General features: G+C 38.3%; 1 protein-coding gene across 2 annotated transcripts in view; it reads left to right on the top strand.

Moving 5' to 3' along the window:
* Positions 1-26,011, top strand: part of DDX46 (DEAD-box helicase 46) — a 64,214-nt gene that overhangs the window by 17,231 nt on the left and 20,972 nt on the right. For both annotated transcript variants that reach the window (XM_070414978.1, XM_070414977.1), the window contains exons 8-16: positions 837-1,002; positions 2,035-2,155; positions 2,949-3,124; positions 4,048-4,169; positions 6,392-6,470; positions 8,189-8,271; positions 11,474-11,638; positions 12,143-12,305; positions 25,266-25,459. In XM_070414978.1, the coding sequence (XP_070271079.1) occupies positions 837-1,002; positions 2,035-2,155; positions 2,949-3,124; positions 4,048-4,169; positions 6,392-6,470; positions 8,189-8,271; positions 11,474-11,638; positions 12,143-12,305; positions 25,266-25,459 (1,269 nt within the window). The remainder of the gene's footprint in view (positions 1-836; positions 1,003-2,034; positions 2,156-2,948; positions 3,125-4,047; positions 4,170-6,391; positions 6,471-8,188; positions 8,272-11,473; positions 11,639-12,142; positions 12,306-25,265; positions 25,460-26,011) is intronic.

Genomic DNA, 26,011 nt, shown 5'->3' with positions numbered 1-26,011 from the left:
CTCCTGCACATGCCAGTACCAGGGCCAGGGATTGAGCCCGCAACCAAGGTATGTGCCCTTGACAGGAATTGAACCTGGGACCCTTCAGTCTGCAGGCTGACATTCTATACACTTAGCCAAACTGGCCAGGGCTGTATGCCCAATTTTGATTGTCTTATATTTCATCAGCTCCTCTCAGACAGGGAGAGAAGAAATGAAGTGACAGAATGAAATTTCTTCCTATTAATATGCATTGTTAAGATTTATATAGGGAACTATAGCAAAACATCATTAAAGCTGTATTAGAATTATTTTATTTATTTTTATTGGTTAATGATTGTAGAGAAAGAGAAAATGAGGGAGAGAAACATTGATTTGTTGTTCTCCTTATTTATGCACTCATTGGTTGATTCTTGTGTGTCCTGACTGAGGATCAAAACCACAACCTTGGCATATTGGGATGATGCTCGAACTGACCTACTCGGCCAGGGCTGGAATTATTTTATTATTTTAGCTTTATGTTGTTAATGCAACTTTCTATAAGGAAAAAGAAAAGAAAAACTAAATTGAAAAATTCAGAAATTAAAAAGTAAAAGCCAAAGATTATTTTCTAGGAGAGGATGATTTTATTTTTAATTTAATTTTTCCCCATCATCATTTATCTCCCCCGCCCGCCCGCACGACCCCTGGCCTCCCCCCCCCCCCCCCCCCAATAACTCTTCCACCACAAACCTCCTCTTACCCTCCCATCTTACCCCCATGCTAGGAGAAGAGGATTTTAAAAGCAGGGAATATTGAATGCCATAAATAGAAAATAGAAATGGATTTAGCTTTTAACTTTTTTTTTAAAATTATAGTATTCTTCAGAGGAGGAAGAAGTTGATCTTCAGACGGCCCTCACAGGCTATCAGACAAAACAGAGAAAGCTTCTAGAGCCAGTAGATCATGGGAAAATTGAATATGAACCATTCAGAAAAAACTTTTATGTTGAAGTTCCAGAACTAGCAAAAATGTCTCAAGAAGGTAAAATTCTTTTATTTATATGTTGCTTATTGTGGGAACAGAAGAGGATATACTTCTCTTTGTCCAGGAGGAATGTGGGTAGCCCTGTGAGTTGATGTATGAGTAGGGGAATTGCCTGATTTACCTGGGGAAGTGAAAGAGGGAACTAGAAGGTGAGAAGTCATTCTAGAGCAGTGGTCGCCAACCGGTGGTCTGCGGGCCACTGGTGGTCCGTAAGGTCCGAAAGGCTGGCGACTGCTGTTCTAGACAGGAGGTAAGTCATCTGCAGAAATTCAGAGTTGTGAAGAGTCAGTGTGTTTTTGGAAGTATTTAAAAAAAATGAGCATCCAGGTTGTCGTGGCTCAATTGCTTGGACATCTTCTCATGGACTGAAAAGTTGCTGGTTAGATTCCCAGTCAGGGCACATGCCTGAATTTCAGGCTGCATCATCCCCGGTACTGGATGTGCAGGAGGCGGCTGATCAGTGTTTCACTCTCACATTGATGTTTTTCTCTCTCTGCCTCTTCCTTTCTCTCTCTCTAAAAATCAATGAAAAATCTGTTTTTTAAAATGAGCAAAAATTAGTTTGGCTTGTGTAGTTGAGAATTTTAGAATTAAAATGCTAACTTCATGTGAAATTAGCAAATAATATATTGTTAGCTCTTGAGAGAGGGGAGTTAGGAACCAATGTGCATCTGTAATATTGGTAGAGTAAGAATAATCTGGGCAACTCTTGCTTGGAGAAGATGATTGTATTACTTGTCAATCATTACTCTTTTAATACTTCGCAATTTAAGATAAAATAAAAGCCAAATGGCAGAAATTGGGATATTTTGTTTCATCCTTTGTTGGTTGCAAACAGTAATTGCTTTAACTGTCTCTGTCTCTCTGAGCTATTCAGTGTTTTGTCCAATAGCTTTTCTATGGCGTAATCTGTGTTAACATTAACAAAGGAATTGGAGATTCTTAATCTTACCATAGCTAATTGAAAAATATAAGGCACTAATAGTAGAACAACAATTAAGAGTTTTTAATCTGGATTTTATTTTGTAGAGGTGAATGTCTTTCGGTTGGAAATGGAGGGCATTATTGTCAAAGGAAAAGGTTGCCCCAAACCAATTAAATCTTGGGTTCAGTGTGGAATTTCCATGAAGATCCTAAATTCTCTCAAAAAGTAAGTGGTTAGTGGTTGTCCACATTTTCAAAGTTTTCTACTCAAAAGTAGCCTTTTCACACAAATATCTCGTTTGGTTGTATTTTTACTCTAACAGAAAAACATTTTTTCTTAAACAACTTTATTGAGATAATTTGCATAATAACAAAATGACTCTTTAGTATATTATTGGGGTTATGCAGTCATCACCATAAGCTAATTTTAAACATTTTCATCATTCCCAAAAGAGATCTGTATCCGTTAGTCAGTCTTCTTCCTGTTCCTTCACCCTAGGTAACCACTAACCCAGTGATGGCGAACCTTTTGAGCTCGGCGTGTCAGCATTTTGAAAAACCCTAACTTAACTCTGGTGCCGTGTCACATATAGAAATTTTTTGATATTTGCAACCATAGTAAAACAAAGACTTATATTTTTGATATTTATTTTATATATTTAAATGCCATTTAACGAAGAAAAATCAACCAAAAAAAGAGTACCCGTGTCACCTCTGACACGCGTGTCGTAGGTTCGCCATCACTGCACTAATCTGTTGTCTCTGTAGATTTGTCTATTCTGGACTTTATATATTAATGGGAACATACCAGTAAAGTCTTTTGTGACTGGCTGCTTCCACTTAGCCTATTTTCAAAGTTCAACCATGATGTACAGTGTCTCAGGACTCTATTCCTTTTTGCCAAATAATATTTTATTGTAGGAATATACCACATTTTAGAAAACCTTTTCCTCCTGGAATTTTTAGAGCCCAAGAGATCTCAACTTTTACCTTGTCTTCATTTGGTTTTTTTTTTTAAGGCACGGCTATGAAAAGCCCACACCAATCCAAGCTCAGGCGATTCCTGCTATAATGTCTGGACGGGACTTGATTGGCATTGCCAAGACTGGAAGCGGAAAGACTATTGCTTTTCTGTTGCCCATGTTTAGACACATCATGGATCAGAGGTCATTAGAAGAAGGAGAGGGGCCAATAGGTACAATTTTTTTCCATTGAACTATTTATTCAGATAACTAATTTGTTGTCAGTTAATCAGAAAGACCTGATACTTTATATTCTTAATTATAGCAATAAAGATATCTTATGTACATTTTCTTTATAAATTTGGCACTTTGGGGCTGATTTCCCCTTACCAGCAGGTGGAGTGAGAATCTTCAGAGCTCTGGAGTGACATCTCAGAAGTACAAAAACAGCCTCTCCTGGCACAGCTCAATTTTTAAACTCTGACTCGGCAGGTAGACTCCTCATGCATCTATCTGTTTATTTATGTTGAGGTTTGTTCTTAGCCCCGTATCAGTGGATTTATAAACTCAACATAGAGGATTATAAAGAAACATGTTTTCCCTTTTTTGGCCTTACAAGGCTATAGTGCCAGCATTTCATTTAGGATTTGGTCTTCATATTCAGATTTCTTGATTCATTTGGCAGACATCTCTTCTGCAAATTTGAATAGGGTTTTGGAAGGTTGTTACGAGCTCCTCTCGGAAATTTAGGGCGCAGTATATTTTTCTTCTATCTGTGCCCCTCAGACCAAGGTTGTTTCTGGAAACCGGGGAATGGCTCTGCAGCACAGTGAGTCACTTGATCATCTTTGCTCTGTGATTTGCAGTTGAGAATGATTTGCATTCTTTTCAACTCAGTATTTTCTTTGTGGTTGAGTAGGCATTTAACTGATTTATTTTGCTATAGCATGTTCTTAAGTCTACTTAAAGTAATTCTTCGTCACAATCTTTACTATTATAAAGCTTCTAAGATAGGGTTTTTGGAGGCGCATAAAACAAAACAAAAATTAGACTAAGAGATCTAAACTTTATTACAGATGTTAACCATAGCACTTTAAAGCATAGCCTCTTACAGAGAATTTTGGTGGTTAGGCTTTTGACGTATTTATCTTTTCAGCTGTCATCATGACTCCAACTCGAGAACTGGCTTTACAAATTACTAAAGAATGTAAGAAGTTTTCGAAGACCTTGGGACTTAGAGTGGTCTGTGTTTATGGAGGAACAGGAATCAGTGAGCAGGTAGTTATAAAAGGAACATTCAGTTTTTTCATTCTTAAATTGAATGATTTAATAACAAAAGTGTTTTTTTGTTTTTGTGTTTTGTATAGTGATTGCTTCTAAAATCTTAAAGAATGAGGTGTGAAAATAATACAATGAGTTGTTATATTTTGGAATTTTGAAGTCCTTCTTATACTTTTTAGCCTTCCCATTTCTCCCCTTCTTTCTTTGCTCAAGAAAGGCAGATATTTTTCCTGTTTTACAGATAAGGAAATGTTTGGAAAGGTTAAATAAGGTGGCCAAAGTCTTTAGGTTAACAAGATGTGGTTTGACCAAGAACCTAAGTCTTCTGATTCCTGGACAGTATTTACTTTCTCTGATTTATGTGACATCTTTGAAAGGTGGGATGCATTAATATCAGAGTTTTAGCTGAAATCTTAAATGATTTCAGAAGACTTATTTAAAAATACCATCATTCACTCTCTTTAGTTTGGCATTTCTCTAGGTGTCTTCTAAAGAGTGATAGTCATTGGATATCTACACTAATAAAAGGCAAAGATGCTAATTGACCGTACCTCTGCTACACTCATCAGCCAATCAGAAGAGTATGCAAATTAACCCAACAAAGATGGGCGTTAAATTTGCATACTGTAGGCAGATGCTGCTGCGCTGCCCTGTGCAAGCGGCACGATCCCCAGCCGCCGCTGCCGCAGCGCGGGATCTGGGCCTGCCGAGTGCGGCCTGGGGCAGGTGGCAACGCGATCCCAAGTTGCCGCCCGCCCCAGCATGGGATCCAGGCCTGCCGTGTGTGGCCCAGGGCGGGGTGTCGGGGGGTGGGCTGCATTGAGATCCCCAGCTGCCACCATCCCAGCGCGGGATCCGGGCCTGCTGTGTACGACCGGGGGAGATGGGGCAGGCACCGCGGGATCGGGCGTGCCATCTGCCACCAGGGGAGTGGGCCTAAGCCAGCAGGTGGTCATCTCCCAAGGGGTCCCATACTGTGAGAGGGCACAGGTTGGGCTGAGAACCGCCCCCCCCCCCCCACCACTGCACAAATTTTTGTGCACCGGGCTTCTAGTTTTAAATAAAAGAAGGAAAAAACTGGGTTTGTTCTATGATCAAATAAGTTTTGTAAATGTTGGATTGTAGAGTTATAACAGGTTTTTTTCCTGCAAGACTCCTTTGTCTTTAATATGCTAATGTATATTGTGATACTAGAAGAATGAGTTAAATGGCATTTTTTAAACTTATTTAACCCCAAAACCCTTTCTGAAGACTCGTGTTCTCAGGTTCTAGAATATACTTTGGGAATATTTGCTTCTGTTATCCCAATGCTATTTTATACACTTGATTTTAGTTTTCTAAGTTTATCTTTGTGTGTGTTTTTTTACCACAGTGTATAGTAAGATACATTTACAGAATAACCTTGTACATGCACACACAGTATATTTATAAAGAAGTCAAACAAAAGTTTTATAATGTCTAACACATTCTGATATTTTTCATTCTATTTCATTTTTAACACTTGGAGTGGGGGAAACGAGTTAAGTCGGCTCGCGTGAATTGCGCGTACTCCGCGGGAGCCGTCTTAACTCGGTTCATATAGATTTGCGGTGGAGTGCGGGAAACGTGTAAACTCGGGCCGATTGTAACTGCGTATTACCAAATATTTGTTTGTTTGCCGTTCACAAAGATACCTACCTGCGTATGCGAACCGTTTCATACCCATTGGGGTAATAGGTATCATAAAAATCCCTGATTTTGCGCGGGAAACCTAAATAATTGCCCGCGCCATCTTATATTTTGGCGGGAAATTCACCCCACACCGGAGTGTTAAAATGCTGTTTGTCTGTATTGATTTCGTGATTCACTAATGGAAACGACTTTCATTTTAAAATCATTGATCTTATATGTAATTGCTTTATTTACTGCTAGCTCATGTTCCTTTTGGTTTTGAGGGACTGTGTCAAATTATAATTGGTAAAAAAATCTCTGGTTTTCATTGACTTTGAAGTTATATAATCCCAAATGGAGAAAACATGAATTCTCCTTTTTGGATTATGTACATATTAGCAGTGCTCCAACATTTCAGTATGTTAAGTAGGAAGCTTTAGATTCTTCTAATCAGACCTGTTTCTTACACTACGGAGCTGTGCCAAGGACCCTGGAAGTAGTCTCAAATCTCTTTAAATAAGCACATAGTTATACATAGACTATAAAAGTTCATTCTTTTTTTTTATTAGATTGCTGAACTGAAAAGAGGTGCTGAAATTATTGTTTGTACACCTGGTCGAATGATTGACATGTTAGCAGCTAACAGTGGTAAGTCGGGTATTTTTTTCTCTTTTCTCCTTTTTGGATTATATACATTTTTGTTAAATCACAGCAGAAACAAGAAACCCTCAAAGGGTTTCTACATTTCTTCTTGAAGCTGTAATATCTTAAAATATGTATTGTAACAGTCTTATTGTTGTAAGTGTTCATAATATTTTTGCAATTTAAATGAAAATTTCTTTTCAAAACTAACTCCATCCGATCTTTTTAGCACTTAACATGGATTCTTAATCCAAGTTTAGCCTAACTTTCCTTTAAAAGGATGAGGGTTTATCTCTTTTTTCATTATAAAATTTAGATATTTTTTTCTCCACAGGTGCTAGTATTTTCTTACAATACTGGATCAATTAAGATATTGCAGCTTCAAGAAACTTTACCTTTTGTAAATATTGCATGTTTTTAGCTCAAATGTTGTGCTTTGTTCAATTATTCCCTGTCAAAACTGTTACTAAACTGTTGACATTATTTAACTTCTGTGGAGAAAGGCCCTTCAAGATTTATAGAACTGGGCTTCCGAGACTTAAACCATCAAAGGTAGGTAATTTAATGCTGTTCCCAACCTTACAAAATTACTTGGGGCTGCAAATGTTGGTATGGAATACTTAAACATTAGAAAGCATTTATTTGGGCTCTTTTCTATTTTTTTGAAGAAAATACTTTCAAAGGTTTTTTTTGCAGTAGTTAGTATATAAATAATAGAATATTAAAACCCAAATAGTGCATGTTTCTAATAGCATTCTGCTTGAATTTCTGTATCTATTTAATTCTAATGCTATATGAAGTTGACAAAGTGACATTGAAATTGTATAGCATATGAAAGTTTTTGGTTGGATGTTGAAATAATCCCTTGTTTTTTCTCAATGCTGCATTAAGTCTCCTCCTGAAATTCATCTTGATTAATTTTACCTTTTTCCCTTATCTATCCTTTCAGTTTATATTTAATAACTGTTTGCCAAGTGATTGATTCAACAATTGATAGAAGTGCTTGTGTTAATTGTTTAGAAAGGGTTTCCTGTGTATGTATGTAATTTTTACTAGCTAAGAAGCCTGTCACATTTCTTTAAACCCGTGGGAGCATGTAATAAAATTGGATTTTTTATCTACATATTAAAAAATGTATCCATGTAATACATTTGGTATTTAGTTTTCATGTAATGTGATAGCTACCTAATGGTGTTGCATAGCTTCTCATTAGTGTTTTGACATTCCCATTAGAAGTTTCTGACTAGATGGAAGTAGGTTATAAGGTCATTTAAAGAGAGGTTTTCTGCATCTGAAATAGTTAGCACTGGCATTTGCTTTCCACACATACGCTGTAATCTCTAATATGTTTTTTCCTAGGTGATGCTGTCAGATAATGGCTGATGTGGCTCGATGCTTCATCTCAGTCTTAGTTTTATGATGTGTTTTGGAGAGGGCTGTTTTCTGAATTTTACAGGTTCTTCAGGCCCTATGATGGTATGCAAGAGAAGAGTTTGACAAATAAAGGGCCTCATATACCCATTGTCAGAAAGTATTTGCCATTAGTTAAGACATTGTAGACCAAAATTTCTTTTCACTGTTTAAAGATAACTAACTTACCCCTCCGGTTAAGTCAGGCATTTTAGTTCCCTTTACAGTTTTGTAATGTTCTTGGTAGCCATAAAATGAATTGTGACTGATTTTTAGTTTTCTTTTTGTCTTTTTTCAACCCCCCCTTATCTTAGGTCGGGTCACAAATCTTCGAAGAGTGACATATGTTGTTTTAGATGAAGCAGACAGAATGTTCGATATGGGTTTTGAACCACAGGTAATCATTAAATTCCGTAGTGTTTTGAACTATAAATCATGTAACAACTATGAGAATGTAATTTTTGTAAGGTTTTAAAATTTTCACATACATTTCTGCTATGTGGGTTGGGGACATATGAAATTGAAATAGGCATTTATGTTTTTAAATCTCTATAAAACTCATTCAGGAGGTATTCATGCAGGCTTTACTTAGCCATCTAAAACCATAATTGGTAAAATTAGAATTGAAATGCTAATAAAAGAAACTTAAGCTTTCATATTTCATATTTTGTAGTTTTAATGTACTTCCAGATACATTGCTTTAATTCATGCTTTTAATTACCTAATGATCTAGATGGCACATATTTAAATTCTCCAGTTGTAAAAACTGATGCCCAAAGCATTTGCCTAGCTTAGACTTTACCTGACACATGCTGTTTGATAAAATATAAATTTCAGTGCTATAAATTTAGAAAAATACATGTTAAAAGATGTTATAACATTTTCTTAACAAGAAGAGTAATGTTTGCCCTAGCCATTTTGGCTCAGTGAATAGAGTGTCGGCCTGCGGACTGAAGGGTCACAGATTTGATTACAGTCAGGGGCACATACCTGGTTGGGGTGCATGTAGGAGGCAACCAATTGATGTGTCTCTCTCACATGGATGTTTCTCTCTCTGTCTCTCCCTCTCTCTTCCACTCTCTAAAAGTCAATGGAAAAATATCCTTGGGGAAGAATTAACAAAACAAAAAAAAGGGGGGAGGGGGACAAGAAGAGCAACGTGAGTTGCCAAAATTTATTTATGAGAGAGAGAAACACCAATTTATTGTTCCACTTATTTATTAATTCATTGATTGATTCTTGTATGTGCGCCTAGGGCGGATCAAGCCCATAACTTCGGCATGTATGGAATGCTCTAACCAACCGGGCCGCCTGCCCAGCCAGGGCCAAAAAAGTTTTTTTAATTACAAACTGCAGTAATAGAAACGGGATTTAGGAAGGGATAAGATTAAAATTATATTCAGTCTTTTCAATTATTCATGTATTCTCCAAAAATGTATTGCCTATTATATGATATGTATGTAGTGTGTTTAGAATTACGGACCACATTCTAAATGAGATATAGAGGTATGCAAAAGTGAGTAAACAGGATATGGTAACACTTGAGCCATGTGAAAAATAGTTAAAAGGGTGAGGAAATTTAGCTTGGAGTAGAGGACCTTATAGCATTCTTTACGTTTTTTTTTGCAAGGGACGGACAGTAAATGCCTCTGGACAACCAGTAGTCTTTAACTCAGTGGTTCTCAACCTTCTGGCCCTTTAAATACAGTTCCTCATGTTGTGACCCAACCATAAAATTATTTTCGTTGCTACTTCATAACTGTAATGTTGCTACTGTTATGAATCGTAATGTAAATATCGGATATGCAGGATGGCCTTAGGCCACCCCTGTGAAAGGGTCGTTTGACCGCCAAAGGGTTGCGACCCACAGGTTGAGAATCGCTGCTTTAACTCAAAGCACTGGCATGTGGGTGTAGAATATTCAGATTGGGCAGGAGTGAAGCCAGGGAGCCCATTAGGAGACAGTTGAAGTAATCCAGATGAGAGGTGGTTGAGGTTTGGGCCAGGAACTTAGAATTTATGTTGTAAATGCAAGTGCCTTGTCTAGGACTGTCCCTTTCTTAGATTTTCTTTGATTAGAATGAAAATGTGATCCTAAAATTTTTTATAATCTTGTCATGACCTTCACCCTTCCTAATTTCTAACCACTCACCACTACCTACTTTGAAACTATCATGTGTTTTGGTTTTTTTTAATTAAAAAAAATTGTTTTGTTTGTTTTTTGTTAATCTTCACCCAGTGATATTTTTTCCCATTAATTTTTAGAGAGACTGGAAGGGAAGGGGGGATGGGGAGACACATTGATTGATTGCCTCGTGCACTCTGACTGAGGTCCAGGAATGAACCTGCAACCGAGGTACATGCCCTTGACTGGGAATCGAACCTGAGACCCTTCTGTGTCTGGGCCAGTGCTCTAACCACTGAGAACACCAACCAGGCAAAAAAATTTTTTTAATCCTCACCCAAGGATATATTTATTGATTTTTAGAGAGGAAGGTAGGGGCGGAAGCAAGAGAAACACTGATAGGAGAGAGAAACATCCATTGGTTGCTTCCTGTACATACCCCGGCCAGGGATCAAACCTGCAACCTGGTTATGTGTCCTAACTGGGAATTGAACCCGAGACCCTTTGATGCACAAGATGATGCTCCAACCTAATGAACCACACTGGCCAGGGCTTTTTTTCCTTAAATTATTTTTTAAAAATTAAAAAAAATACCTTTTTTATATATTTCAGAGAGAAAGCGGGGGAAGAGATAGACATAGAAATATCAATGGTGTAAGAGAATCTTTCTTTGATCAGCTGCCTCCTGCACGGCCTCTACTGGGGATTGAGTCTGCAACCCAGATATGTGCCCTTGACTGGAATTGAACCCAGGACCCTTCATTCCACAGTCCAATCCTCTATCTGCTGAGCCAAACCGGCTAGGGCCATTTCTGTTTTTTCTTTCTTGTTTATACTAGTCATTACCAAAATCCTAAGACTTCTTGATTCCTCCAGTGCTCTGTAGACACTGAGGCAAGTGTTGCCTGGATCCCATCCACTCAACAATATGTTCATCTTCATTGTTCTATTTCATTCTGTAGTTTTTATCACCATTTGACACATAATATATTTATCTGTGTACCTTATTAGAATATAAGCTAATTAGAATATAAGCTAATATGAAGACAAGTTTTTATCTCTTTTCATTGCCTATTCAAACACTTAGAAAATGCCTGGCACATAATGGTTGCTCAGTAAAAATGTGTTGAATAAATGAAGGTAAATAGTAATATTAAATGGAGAATGGTTACATCCTAGATACAGTTTGAAAATTGAGACTCTTGAATTTGTTGATGGATTGGTTGTATGATGAGAAAGAAAGAGGGTAGTCAAAGATGGCTCCTAGGTTTTTGGCCTAAACATGTGGATGACTAGAATTGCCATTTCTTGAAAGCGGGAAATTATGAGAGGAACAAATTATGGGGTAAAATCAATTGTAGAATTCTAAGGTAACAAGTTTAGAATCACTGACTAGGTGTTCTCAAAAATTCCTTCTAGCTGGTTTTTACATCATGATTTTTAGTGACTACCGTATTGATTTATGTTTTCTCAGGTCATGCGTATTGTGGATAATGTCCGTCCTGACCGACAGACAGTTATGTTTTCAGCTACTTTCCCCAGAGCTATGGAGGCTTTGGCTCGCAGAATCCTGAGTAAACCCATTGAAGTGCAGGTTGGAGGCAGGAGTGTGGTTTGCTCGGATGTGGAGCAGCAAGTGGTGGGTATAATCCTTATGAAACCCCCAGTTCCCTGGATGCTTAGGCAGTGTGTGATCCTTTTGTGATCACTGTTTGTGATGTAGTTAGATTATTCCTAAAAATACATAGCATACATCAACTGCAGGCTTTTAATATGTTACCAGCTACACTTGAATATGTGCTTTTCCACGGAACTGTTTTACGATGCTCTTGTAGTTTCTTCCACCAGAAGTGGACTGGTAGGTGGGAATGTCACGTAGCTATCTTATTCTTTGGTTAATAGAATGTGAAGTTAAGAGGCAGAGAGAACAGATGATCATTTGTCCACATTTGCAAGCCTCTTATTCTTTGAAAATTAACAATATTTTTGGTCTTACTGATTTACTAATTCAAATCAAAATTTTTCTAATCCTTCCTAATGATTTAGGTGTTGTCATTTATCCTTTGCCACAAAACAAGTATTTTGTTTATGAGATGTGTTTGTGTTTTTATTCCATTACTTTGGTACAATTTGGTGTTTTCAGATTGTGATTGAAGAAGAGAAGAAATTCTTGAAGTTACTTGAGCTTCTGGGCCATTATCAGGAATCTGGATCTGTCATTATATTTGTGGATAAGCAGGAACATGCCGATGGTCTTCTGAAAGATTTGATGAGAGCATCTTATCCTTGCATGTCTCTTCATGGAGGTAATGTTTAAGGAAATCTGTTAAGTACTTGGCCAAGTACTGTGCTGTGTTCTGAATGAAATTTTTACTTTGTACTCTTAAATTAAAACTAAATTTTATATCATCTATCTCAGATTAATCACAACAGCACTGTCATTAATATTAATCCATTATCAAGATAAAATAATATGACAGACACTCCAGAAAACTGGGATCTTAAGCCAGACAAAGGAATGACATTTCAATTTTTCATTATTATTTTTTTATTAGCTTTTTTCTTTGTTTCCCTTTTTTTGTTTGTTGCTCTTTTTTTTGCTTTTTTCTTTGTTCTCCTTTTTTGTTTGTTGCCTTATTTTCTACTTCTTTTCACATTATTTTTTATCATTCAATTTTATTTCATTTTTACTTGTTATTTTCTATTTTTATACCATTTTTTAAAAATCAGTTTTTTTGTTACTATATTATTTTGTTCCCTTTCTGTCTCTTCTTATCCACTCATCCCTTTTCTACCTCCGCTATACTGAAGTGAGGTCCTCCCCATATTTATCCAATTCTTAACCTTATTTCCTGTATATCAGCTCAGCCTCTACAGATTCTGCCCCCACCCTCTTTACTGGGTGTTTGGTGTTTGTATTTGTTTGGTTTATCTGTTGGTTCTGTGGTGTTTTCTATATCTACATATATATATATTTTTTCTCATTTTTCTTTTCTCTCCTATCTTTTTTCTTTTTCCTTTCTCTCTCTCTCTCTCTCTCTCTCTCTCTCTCTCTCTCTCTTAGATATCATTTGTACTCTCTTTTCTCTCCCCTAATTCTCTTTTCTCAGGTGGTCAATTATATTGGGGTTATCGGTGTCTTGAGTACATTCATGCTTTGTTCCCCTTGAGTCATGTCTTGTTAAGGTGAATTTTATCCTGTCTGGCTAAAGTGCTAGAGAGCAAGCCACATAACCAGATACCTGGAGAGGAGGAGCAGCGACATGTGCAGCTCACTCCCGTCCAAAGAACAGCAGCTGTGCAAGCAGACCACCCCCATCCGAGGAGCAGCAGACTTGCAATCAACCTGTCCAAGTCCAAGGAGCAGTAGCCCCACAAGCAGCCCACCACATCAGAGGAACAACAGCAGTGTGCAACCAGCCCCCATTCAAGGAACAGCAGCCACGTGAGCAGTCCGCCCCAGTTCAAGGAGTAGCAGCTGCGTGTGTAGCCCGCCCCCATCCAAGGAAACAGCAGCAGCCTCATGATCAGCACATCCTCTGTCTGAGGAACAGCAGCTGTGTGAGAAGCCTCCCCCCACCAGCCAGAGGAGCCACCATGGCTGTGAACAGCACCCACCAGAGGAGCTGCTGCCAACTGAGGAGCAACTGCTACCACAACCACCTGAGGAGCAACCGCAGCCCGAGGAGCCACAGCCACCCAAGGAGCAGCCCCTGAACGACTCAACATCTAGATCTGTCGGTGAGATCAAACATGGGTGGACAAAGAAACCCCCAAAGGAAAGAAGAGGAGGACTCGCCAGAAAAGCAGCTAAGTGAAACAGAGGCATGCAACATGTCAGAAAAAGAATTCAGATGAAGGGTCCTAGAGTGCATAAACCGGATGGAGGAAAAAATCAACAACTTATGCAAGAATCAAGAAGAAACAGATGAAAAAAATCAACAACTTATGTAAGAATCAAAAAGAAATGGATGAAAAAATTAACTTATGTAAGAACCAAGAAGAAATGAAGAGTGATATAGCTGCAATAAAAAACACCATTGAAAGTTTCAGCAGTAGACTAGGAGAAGCAGAGGACCGAATTAGCGAATTAAAAGACAGGGAAACAAAACACACCCAAACTGAATTGCAATTGGAGAAAAAAATTAAAAGACAGGAGGATAGCCTAAGAGAGCTATGGGACAACATAAAACAAAACAACATACGAATAATAGGGGTGCCAGAACAACAGAAAGAAGAACAAGACTTAGAAAACCTATATGAAGAAATAATATCAGAAAACTTCCCTGAGGTGGGGAAGAAAAAAGTCACACAAGCACAGAGAGTCCCAAACAAGATGAACCCGAAAAGACCCATGCCAAGACACATCATAATTACTATGGCAAATGTTCAGGACAAAAAGAGGATCTTACAGGCTGCAAGAGAGAGACAGAAAGTTACATACAAGGGATCTCCCATTAGATTATCAAATGACTTCTCAACAGAAACACATCAGGCCAGAAAAGAATGGACGGAAATTTACAAAGTGATGCAAAGTGAAGGACTGAATCCAAGAATACTCTATCCAGCAAGGCTATCATTCAAAATTGAAGGGGAAATAAGAAGCTTCACAGACATAATAAGGTTAAGGGAGTTTATCACCACTAAGCCAGCAATGCAAGAAATGCTAAAGGAACTGGTGTAAAAAGAAGAAATAAAAAGTCAAGAAAGAAAACAGGCACAAAAAAATAGAAATGGCTACAAACAAGTACCTTTCAATAATAACTTTAAACGTAAATGGACTAAATGCTCCAATCAAAAGACATCGAGTGGCTGAATGGATAAAACAACATGACCCATATATTTGCTGTCTACAAGAGACCCACCTCAGAATAAGGGACTCACACAGACTGAAAGTGAAGGGATGGAAAAATATCTTTTTGGCAAATGGAAATGAAAAAAAAGCTGGGGTAGCAATACTTATATCAGACAAAATAGACCTCAGAGTGAAGGCCATAACAAGAGATAAGGAAGGCCACTTCGTAATGCTAAAGGGATCGATACAACAAAAAGATATAACCCTGATAAACATATGCACCCAATGCAGGAGCACCCAAATACATAAAAAAAACTCCTTGAACATATCAAGGGAGAGATCAACAACAATACAATCATAGTAGGGGACTTTAATACACCACTGACATCACTGGATAAGTCCTCTAGACAAACAATCAGCAAAGAAACAGTAATCCTAAATGACTCACTAGATCAGATGGACTTAATTGACATCTTCAGAACATTTCACACCAAAGTCTCAGAATATACATTTTTCTCAGGTGCACATGGGACATTTTCAAAAATAGAACACATATTGGGTCACAAGCAAAGTCTCCCCAAATTCAAGAAGATTGAAATCATACCACGCATCTTCTCAGATCACAATGGCATATTATTAGAAATAAACTATAATAAAAACAACCCAAAATACTCAAACACTTGGAAGCTGAATAGCATGTTATTAAATATTGATTGGGTTACCAATGAGGTCAAAGAAGAAATTAAAAACATCCTGGAAACTAATGACAATGAAAACACAGCAATCCAAAACCTATGGGACACAATGAAAGCAGTCCTGAGAGGGCAGTTTATAATCCTACAGGCCTACCTCAAAAAACAAGAAAAAATGTTAGTAAATCATCTAACTCTACATCTCAAAGAATTAGAAAGAGAGCAACAAGAAAAGCCCAAAGTGAGCAGAAGGAAGGAAATAATAAAGGTCAGAGCAGAAATAAATGTCATAGAGACCAAAAAAACAATACATAAAATCAATGAAACCAAGAGCTGGTTCTTTGAAAGGATAAACAAGATTGATGAACCTCTAGCCAGGCTCACCAAGAAGCAAAGAGAGATGACCCAAATAAACAAAATCAGAAATGATAGAGGCGAAATAACAACAGACCCCACAGAAATACAAATGATTGTTAACAAATACTATGGACAACTCTACTCCAACAAACTAGACAACCTGGAGGAAATGGACATATTCCTAGAAAAATACAACATTCCAAAACTCAATCAGGAAGAATGTAAAAATCTCAATAGGCCAATAACTATGGAAGAAGTTGAAGCAGTCATCAAAAAGCTTCCAGCAAACAAAAGCCCAGGGCCAGACAGCTTCACAGGGGAGTTTTACCAAACATTCAAGGAAGAACTAAAACCTATCCTCCTCAGACTACTACAAAAAATTCAAGAGGAAGGAACACTTCCAAGATCATTCTATGAAGCCAGCATCACCCTAATACCAAAATCAGAGAAAGACAACACAAAGAAAGAGAATTACAGGCCAATATCCCTCATGAACATAGATGCCAAAATCCTCAACAAAATCTTAGCAAATCGGATTCAGCAGTACATCAGAAAGATCATACACCATGACCAAGTAGGATTTATCCCAGGGATGCAAGGATGATACAATATCCGCAAATCAATAAACGTGATACATCACATAAACAAATTGAAAGAAAAAAAACCACATGATAATATCAATTGATGCAGAAAAAGCATTTGACAAATCCAACACCCATTTCTGATAAAAACTCTCAGCAAGGTGGGAATAGAAGCATCATACCTCAACATAATAAAAGCCATATATGACAAACCCACAGCCAACATCATACTCAATGGACAAAAACTAAAACCATTCCCCCTAAGAACAGGAACAGACAGGGATGCCCACTCTCACCACTCCTGTTTGACATAGTACTGGAAGTATTAGCCATTGCAATTAGACAAGAAGAAGAAATAAAAGGCATCCAAATTGGAAAAGAAGAAGTAAAACTGCCCTTATTTGCAGATGACGTGATATATTTTTTTTTAAATATATTTTATTGATTTCTTACAGAGAGGAAGAGAGATAGAGAGTTAGAAACATCAATGAGAAAGAAACATCGATCAGCTGCCTCCTGCACATCTCCCACTGGGGATGTGCCCGCAACTCAGGTACATGCCCTTGGCCGGAATCGAACCCCAGACCCCTCAGTCCGCAGGCCGACGCTCTATCCACTGAGCCAAACCGGTTTTGGCTTGACGTGATATTATACATAAAAAACCCTAAAGACTCCATTAAAAAAAACTATTAGACTTAATAAATGAATTCGGCAATGTAGCAGGATACAAAATTTATGCCAAGAAATCTGTCGCACTTCTATACACTTACAGAAAGAGAGACTAAAAAAGCAATCTCATTTACCATCGCACCAAAAAAATTAAGATATCTAGGAATAAACTTAACTAAAGAGGTAAAAGACCTCTACTCAGAAAACTACAGAACGTTGCAAAAAGAGATAGAGGAAGACATAAACAGATGGAAGAACATACCATGTTCTTGAATTGGTAGAATCAACATCATTAAAATGTCCATATTACCCAAAGCAATCTATAAATTCAACGCACTTCCTATTAAAATACCAACGGCATATTTCACAGGTCTAGAACGAACTCCAAATATTCATCTGGAATAAAAAAAGACCCCGAATAGCTGCAGCAATCCTGAGAAAGAAGAACAAAGTAGGTGGGATCTCAGTACCAGATATCAAGCTGTATTACAAAGCCACTGTTCTCAAAACTGGTACTAGCACAAAAACAGACATATAGATCAATGGAATAGAATAGAGAGCCCAGAAATCGACCTGAACCAACATGCTCAATTCATATTTGACAAAGGAGGCAAGAACATACAATGGAGTCAAGACAGTCTCTTCAATAAATGGTGTTGGGAAAATTGGACAGATACATGCAAAAAAATGAAACTAGACCACCAACTTACACCATACACAAAAATAAACTCAAAATGGATAAAGGACTTAAATGTAAGACGGGAAACCATAAAAATACTAGAGGAATCCAAAGGCAACAAAATCTCAGACATATGCCGAAGCAATTTCTTCACCGATACAGCTCCTAGGGCATCGGAAACTAAAGAGAAAATAAACAAATAGGACTACATCAAAATCAAAAGCTTCTGCACAGCAAAAGAAACCTTTAACAAAACAACAAGAAAGCCCACTGCATGGGAGAACATATTTGCCAATGTTATCATGCTTTGGGTAATATGGACATTTTAATGATGTTGATTCTACCAATTCACCTATAAGGGTTTAATCTCCAACATTTATAGGGAACTCATACAACTTAACAAAAGGAAGATAAACAATCCGATCAAAAAATGGGCAAAGGACGTAAATAGACACTTTTCAGAAGAGGACATTCAGAAAGCCAAGAGACATATGAAAACATGCTCAAAGTCACTAATCATCCGGGAGATGCAAATCAAAACAACAATGAGGTACCATCTCACACCTGTCAGAATGGCTATCATCAACAAATCCACAAACGACAAGTGCTGGAGAGGATGTGGAGAAAAAGGAACACTTGTGCACTGCTGGTGGGAATGCAGACTGGTGCAGCCACTATGGAAGACAGTATGGAGTTTCCTCAAAAAACTAAAAATGGAACTCCCATTTGACCCTGTGATCCCACTTCTAGGAATATATCCCAAGAAAACAGAAACACCAATCAGAAAGGATATATGCACCCCTATGTTCATAGCAGCACAATTCACCATAGTTAAGATCTGGAAACAGGTGAAGTGCCCATCAGTAGATGAATGGATTAGAAAGCTGTGGTACATCTACATGATGGAATACTATGCTGCTGTAAAAAAGAAGGAATTCTTACCCTTTGCAACAGCATGGATGGAACTGGAGAGCATTCTGCTAAGTGAAATAAGCCAGTCAATGAAGGAAAAATAGCACATGATCTTACTCATTTATGGATAATAAAGACCATTATAAACTTATGAACAAAAGTCGATACAGAGGCAGAGCAGCCTCGAACCGACTGTCAAAGTACAGCGGGAAGGCCGGGGAGGGTTGGGGGGCAGGAGGGAGGGGAGTAAGAGATCAACCGAAGGACTTGTATGCATGCATATAAGCATAACCAATGGACATAAGACACTGGTGGGTAGGGGAGGCCAGGGGATTGTCAAGGGCGGGGAAAAAAGGAGACATATGCAATACTCTTTGTAATACGTTAAGCAATAAAACAATTAAAAACATATATATATTAAAACAAAAAGACACTGGGGGGCATGGGAGGCTAGGGGAGGGTCAAGGGGAGAAAAAAGGAGACATATATAATACTCTTTGTAATATTTTAAGCAATAAAACAATTTTTTAAAAAAAGGACAAAATTATACATTGGTTTGACCAAATTCTCTAGCCATTAATCATCTAAGGAGGAATTGATATTAAGAATTTCTGATTCATGTTATATTTTTTTCATTGTATCATATTACCTAGAGGTTTTCATGATTCAAATTAGAGCTTTAATTGAAATTATAAAGTAACATTTTATTTGTACTGTCACCATTGTTAAATATATTGGGACTTACATTGTGGGAATCTTGTTTTTTAAATAGGGTATCAAGTTGATTGTTCCATATTTCAAACTCAGTCTTTTTTGTAATTGGCAGCATTTTTATGCGTAATTCAGTATAGTGCTCTTTTCTGGTCCTGAGTTTGTCTTAATTTTTTATTCTCTTTCTTGTCATTAAAACTATATTTCTTTGCTTTTTTTAAATCCTCACCGGAGGATATTTTCCCCATTGATTCCTAGAGAGTGGAAGGGAGACACATTGATTGGCCTCCCACATGAGCCCCTACCAGGGCTGGGGGACATGCAACTGAGGTGTATGCCCTTGTTCAGGAATCAAACTCGCTAGCAACCTGCTTCTACTCAGGTTTTGACTTCCCTACCTGGCTTCCCAGGCTCCTACTCCAAAGTTTAAAGTTAAAAAAAAAAAAAAAAAAAAAAAAAAAAAAAAAAATAGATGGGAGTCGACCAAGATGGCGGCGTAGGTAAACACCGGAGACCGCTGCCGCAAACAACCATTTCAAAAATACAACTAAAAGACTGAACGGACATCACCCAGAACCACAGGAAGGCTGGCTGAAGAGAGACTCTACAACTAGAAGGAAAGAGAACAGCAAATCGAGGCTCAGAGGCGGCGCAGTGTGGAAAATACAAAGGTACCGAGGTGCGCGCGAAAGCGGGCTGGTGGCTGAGGGCGCGGTTGTCGTTTTCTGTCGGGAGTGAGTCTCAGACTCTGGGCTCCAGATCCGGGCGAGTCTCTAGGGACCCAGACTCAAACGGGAGAAGCGGGATTACCCGGCATCAGTTGGAACCTGAGGGCAGCTTTCTCTCCGAGGTTTGCAGCGGCTGCCGGGGTTCTGAGAAGCAGAGCCTCTGGGAACGAGACTGAGCGTGGCCATAACTGCTCCCTCCGCCCGCCCTGTTGAGCCCGCCCCGCCCAAAGCCTGCGCACAGCCATTTGCCGATCGCCTCAGGCAAAGGCTGGATTAGCGCCTCCCCAGAAGACAGACGTTTTCCGCACAGCTGATTCCTATAGCCAGTCGGCCTGAGGGTCAAATCCCTCTAGTGTTAACTACAACAATTAAGGCTTGGCTAGAACAAGACTGCGCACAGAGACCACAAGGGGGTGCACCAAGAAAGCATAAAAGATGCGGAGACAAAAAAACATGACAGAAATGGAGGATATGGAGCTAAGAATCGCAATTTTGAGGGCTTGCCATAAATTTGTGCAGAACCTCACGAAAACTAATGAGACCCTCGATGCTACGATAAAGAAATTAGAAAGTAAGCATACACGGACTGAAATAAAGAATATTATACCCAATAGCAGACCAGAGGAGTACAATAATCAAACCAAAGATTCGACAAAAAACACCCAATTGGAAAAGCAAAATGAAAAAAGAATCCGAAAGTGTGAAGATAGTGTAAGGAGCCTCTGGGACAGCTTTAAGCGGTCTAATATCAGAGTCATTGGAGTGCCAGAAGATGAGAGACAGCAAGATATTGAAAACCTATTTCAAGAAATAATGGCAGAAAACTTCCCCCACCTGGTGAAAGAAATGGACTTACAGGTCCAAGAAGCGCAGAGAACCCCAAACAAAAGGAATCCAAAGAGGACCACACCAAGACACATCATCATTAAAATGCCAAGAGCAAAAGACAAAGAGAAAATCTTAAAAGCAGCAAGAGAAAGAGGCTCAATTACCTACAAGGGAATACCCATAAGACTGTCAGCTGATTTCTCAACAGAAACTTTGCAGGCCAGAAGGGAATGGCAAGAAATATTCAAAGTGCTGAATACCAAGAACCTACAACCAAGATTACTTTATCCAGCAAAGCTATCATTCAGAATTGAAGGTCAGATAAAGAGCTTCACAGATAAGGAAAAGCTAAAGGAGTTCATCACCGCCAAACCAGTATTATATGAAATGCTGAAAGGTATCCTTTAAGAAGAGGAAGAAGAAGAAAAAGGTAATGATACAAATTATGAACAACAAACATGCATCTATCAACAAATGAATCTAAGAATCAAGTGAATAAATAACCTGATGTACAGAATGAACTGGTGATTATAATAGAATCAGGGACATAGAAAGGGAATAGACTGACTATTCTTGGGGGAAAAAGGGGTGTGGGAGATGCGGGAAGTGACTGGACAAAAATCATGCACCTATGGATGAACACAGTGGGTGGGGAGTGAGGGTGGAGGGTGGGGTGGGAGCTGGAAGGAGGGGAGTTATGGGGGGAAAAAAGAGGAACAAATGTAATAATCTGAACAATAAAGATTTAATTAAAAAAAAAAAAAAAAAAAAATAGAATCCTCTATAATCCTCAACCCAGTATCATTATATTCTTCCACATCTCAACTCCTTGCCAGTTTGTGTCTGCTTTTAGTCACTCTGGTGCCTTCAGGTAGTTGTTCTTTATATTTTGCCCGAAATTTATAGTTGTTATCTGCAGTAGAGTTGATCCTGAAAGAGCTTCTATTTTAGTGAAAATGTGTGTGTTTTATATAAATGAGGAAATGTTTCCTATAAATCCCTATATGTACTTTTGTCTCTTGGGTCAAAATTGTATCACATGCTTATGCTGAAATCATTCACGGGCAAGGGGAGTGAATGATTATGGTTCTTAACTATTGTCCTGGGACACTTTCAGGGGGTTCATGAAGTCAAGAGTATTTGCATAATAACCCCATCGTATTATTTGCCTTTTTCATTCTCTCATGTGTGTGTAGTGTAGTTTTCTAGTGGCTGCATGGCATATTATATTGAAGCAGATTGAATACAGAAGATACTGGTATAATAACTTCAGCTATCTTCTATTAAGCCAAACATTACAGAAATTTGCACCCTGGCCAGTGTTGCTCACTTGGTTGGTCAATGTAATGTGCATCGAAAGATTGCTGGTTCGATTCCCTGTCAGGGCTCCTTCGCCGGTATAGGGTGTGCAGGAGGCAGCTGATTTACATTGACATTTGTCTCTCTCTCCCTCTCCCTCTCCCTTCCTTTTTCTCTAAAAAAAAAAAAAAAAAAATTGTAAGTAAATATTAATAAAGATGACCTACAATAAACTAAAGCTCTCTGGGTCTGGTCCTTATTAATTAATTAATTACTTTAAAAATCCTCATATGAGGACATTTTCATTATTTAAAAAAATACGTACTTTCTATTGTTGTTTCCATCTCTCTTTCCCTCTCCCTTCCTCTCTGAAATCAATAAAGATACAGTAAAAAATAAAATAAAATAAATATTTTGATTGATTTCAGAGAGGGAGAGAGAGATAGAAACATCAGTGATGAGAGAGAATTACCGATTGGATGCTTCCTGCACGCCCCACACTGGGGATCGAACTTGCAACCCAGGCCTGTGCCCTGACCAGGAATCAAACCATTACCTCCTCCTGGTCCATAGGTCGATGCTCAACCACTAAGCAATGCTGGCTGGGCTTCATTGATTTTTTTTTAAGTTTTTTAAAAAATATATATTTTCTTGATTTTTTTACAGAGAGAAAGGGAGAGGGATAGAGAGTTAGAAACATCGATCAGCTGCCTCCTGCACACCCCCTACTGGGGATGTGCTTGCAATCAAGGTACATGCCCTTGACCAGAATCAAACCTGGGACCTTATATTATTTTTTTTTATTTCAGAGAGGAAAGGAGAAGGAGAGAGAGACTGAAATATCATTTTTAATTTCAGAGAGGAAAGGAGAAGGAGAGAGAGATTGAAATATCAATGATGAGAAGAATCATCTATTGGCTGCCTCCCGCACATCTCCTACTGGAGATTGAACCAGCAACCCAGGCATGTGCCCTGACCGGGAATTGAACCTCGACCTTCTGATTCATAGGTCGATGCTCAACTACTGAGCAACACCAGCTGGCCTCACTGATTTTTGAGAGAGAGAAACCTTGATGTGAGAGGGAAACATTGATTGGTTGTCTCTTGCACGAGCAGGGACTGGAGACCAAACCTGCAACCTAGGTATGTGCCTTGACGTTGCTCTAACTAATTGAATCACACTAGCCAGGGCTGGTTCTTATTAACACAAATGTTTAAGAAGGGTTGGTTTTACACTAATCATAATTCACCTCCTAAGACTGAGAATTAGGTTCATCCCTGGTTTGATATAAATGACTGTATTGGATGGATGGATATGTGAATAAAATTGGGATTATGTTAAAAAAAGAAGAGGCTTAATGGTTGCTGGGTAGGCATCCCATATACTTTAATTAGCATATTATATTCACTTGCATGAAATTCAGACAGGTTAGTAGTCAGAATACCTAAGGCTAAAGTAAAAGTGTTGGTATCTTTTACTTATAAAGTTAAATTTATATTGATATTAATTCCATTATTTTTCTGATAAGATTTTTGAGTACAGTGTTGGATCCTCGTTTCTTTGACATAAGGTCCAAATACTTTATTTATGGGCCCAGCACGCTTCCGCTGCGTGACTCTGCTCAGACATCCCAAATACTTTATTTAATTCAGTCTTTGAAGAGTAGATTTTAAATTTTAGCCCTGGCTGGGTTGCTCAGTTGGTTAGAGCATTGTCCCAGTACACCAAGGTTGCAGGTTCAGTCCCTGGTCAGGGTACATACAGGAGTCAACCCGTGAATGCATAGATGGGTGGAACAACAAACTGACATTTCTCTTTCTGTCTCTTTCCCTTCTTCTCTCTCTAAAATAAATCAATAAATTTAAAAAATTATCTCCTGCTGAAAAAATTAATTTCAAGGTTTCAGGATTTTTTCCATTCCCCCCTCTAACTACTAGAGATGCCAGGGATCTGTCATCAAATAAATATGTGTACTGGGCATCTTGTAATAGAACATTTTGACATTTTATGCTCTGCTTTGTCTCTCAGTCTGAGGCTCTTTGGATAACATTTAATAGATATCCTATTAGGTAGGTTCTACTAGTGTACCTCAAACTTTAATGTGCATGTGTAATCACCCAAATATTTTGTTAAAATGCAAAATCTGATTCAGTAATTTGGGGTAGTGTCTGAGATTCCGAATTTATTTATTTTTTATTTATTTTTTATTTTTTTATTTTTTTAATATTTTAATAATTTTTATTTCTTAAAGTATTACAAAGAGTATTACATATGTCTCCTCCCCCCCCCCCCCCCTTGACATTCCCCCGGCCCCTACCCCCCGGCCCCCCCGCCCCGTGTCTTGTGTCCATTGGTTAATCTTATATGCATGCATATAAGTCCTTCAGTTGGTCTCTTAATCCCCCCCCCAACCCTCCCCAGGCTTCCCACTGTAGTTTAACATTCTGTTCAATATTGCTCTGCTTCTGTATCTACCCCTGTTCATCAGTCCATACTGGTCCCCTTTATTTGTCCCAACCTCACTGGAGTAGTCTCAACCTCACCAGGGCCGTCTGAGCCTCACCTGAGATTCCGAATTTCTAACAAGTTTTCATGTGATGCTGCTTATGGTCCTTGGATAAAACTGAGTAGTAAGACTATAAACCCAACAGGAGAAAGATCTGAATCCTGTCAATCTAGGCTGAATGTGCATGCCTTCTGTTGCTCCCTAATAAAGTTTAGGCTAGTGATTCTGAGATTAGGCTGCTGCAGTTATAAGCCTTCTAGATAAGAAAGGGGGCAGGCAAGGGTAGATTTGGAGGATTCATAAATGAGTTAATAGCAGTAGCCTTTGATCTTGCAATGAAATTTTCTTAGTGTTTTATTTTCTATATTGTAGTTGTTAGAAGTGTGGTCAATATAAGTTGGATTTGTTCTTTACTCTGTGTTTAACTTCTTTCTCTGAGTGTCAGAGGAAGTGGAAAGTTTAATTTGAACATGAGATGTTACAATTCTTATGTGTCATTTACTTGCAGGTATTGATCAATATGACAGAGATAGCATCATAAATGACTTTAAGAATGGGACCTGCAAACTTCTTGTGGCCACTTCTGTTGCTGCCCGAGGTTTAGATGTGAAACATCTGATTCTTGTAGTAAATTACAGCTGCCCCAACCATTATGAAGATTATGTACACAGAGCAGGACGAACTGGAAGAGCAGGCAACAAAGTAAAAAAAAATTTCAAGTTGGTTTTTGTTATATTAAAATCTAAGTGTTTCTTTACTGTTTTAAGGAGTAAGTAATCGGAGTTATGGGAACATTTAAAAATCCTCAATCAGCCTGGCCAGTGTGGCTGGGTTGGGCATGTCTGTTTCCGGTTCAGTTCTGTCAGGGCACATGCCTGGGTTTCGGGCTTGATCCCTGGTGGTCAATATTCCACTCTAACATTGATGTTTCTCCCTCTCTCTCCCTCTCCCTTCCTCTCTGTCTAAAAATCAACTGAAACTTTTTTTTAATTAAAAAAAGGGGGGAAAAATTCTTAATCATCAAAGTGTGAGGAATAGTTGAGGTGTTCATCACATATGCATATGTATGCCTAAGTATTGTTAAATTTACACATGTCTACATATTTTGAAAATTACCAGATACCAAGCCATTCTCTAGTTATAACCATTTGTGTCCCCTTTTAGGATTTTTTACCTGCCTAAAGTTTCTATGTACATCCATGTATATAGTTTAGAATCTTTCATTGGTTTTTAAAAAATATATGGGATCATAAA

Source organism: Myotis yumanensis, unplaced genomic scaffold (assembly GCF_028538775.1).
Source record: "Myotis yumanensis isolate MYYU_CA2020_CCGP unplaced genomic scaffold, mMyoYum1.0.hap1 SCAF_5, whole genome shotgun sequence".
NCBI classification, from domain to species: Eukaryota; Metazoa; Chordata; class Mammalia; order Chiroptera; family Vespertilionidae; genus Myotis; species Myotis yumanensis.
The sequence above is the reverse complement of the archived record's forward strand: the minus strand, read 5'-3'. Positions and strand labels throughout refer to the sequence as shown.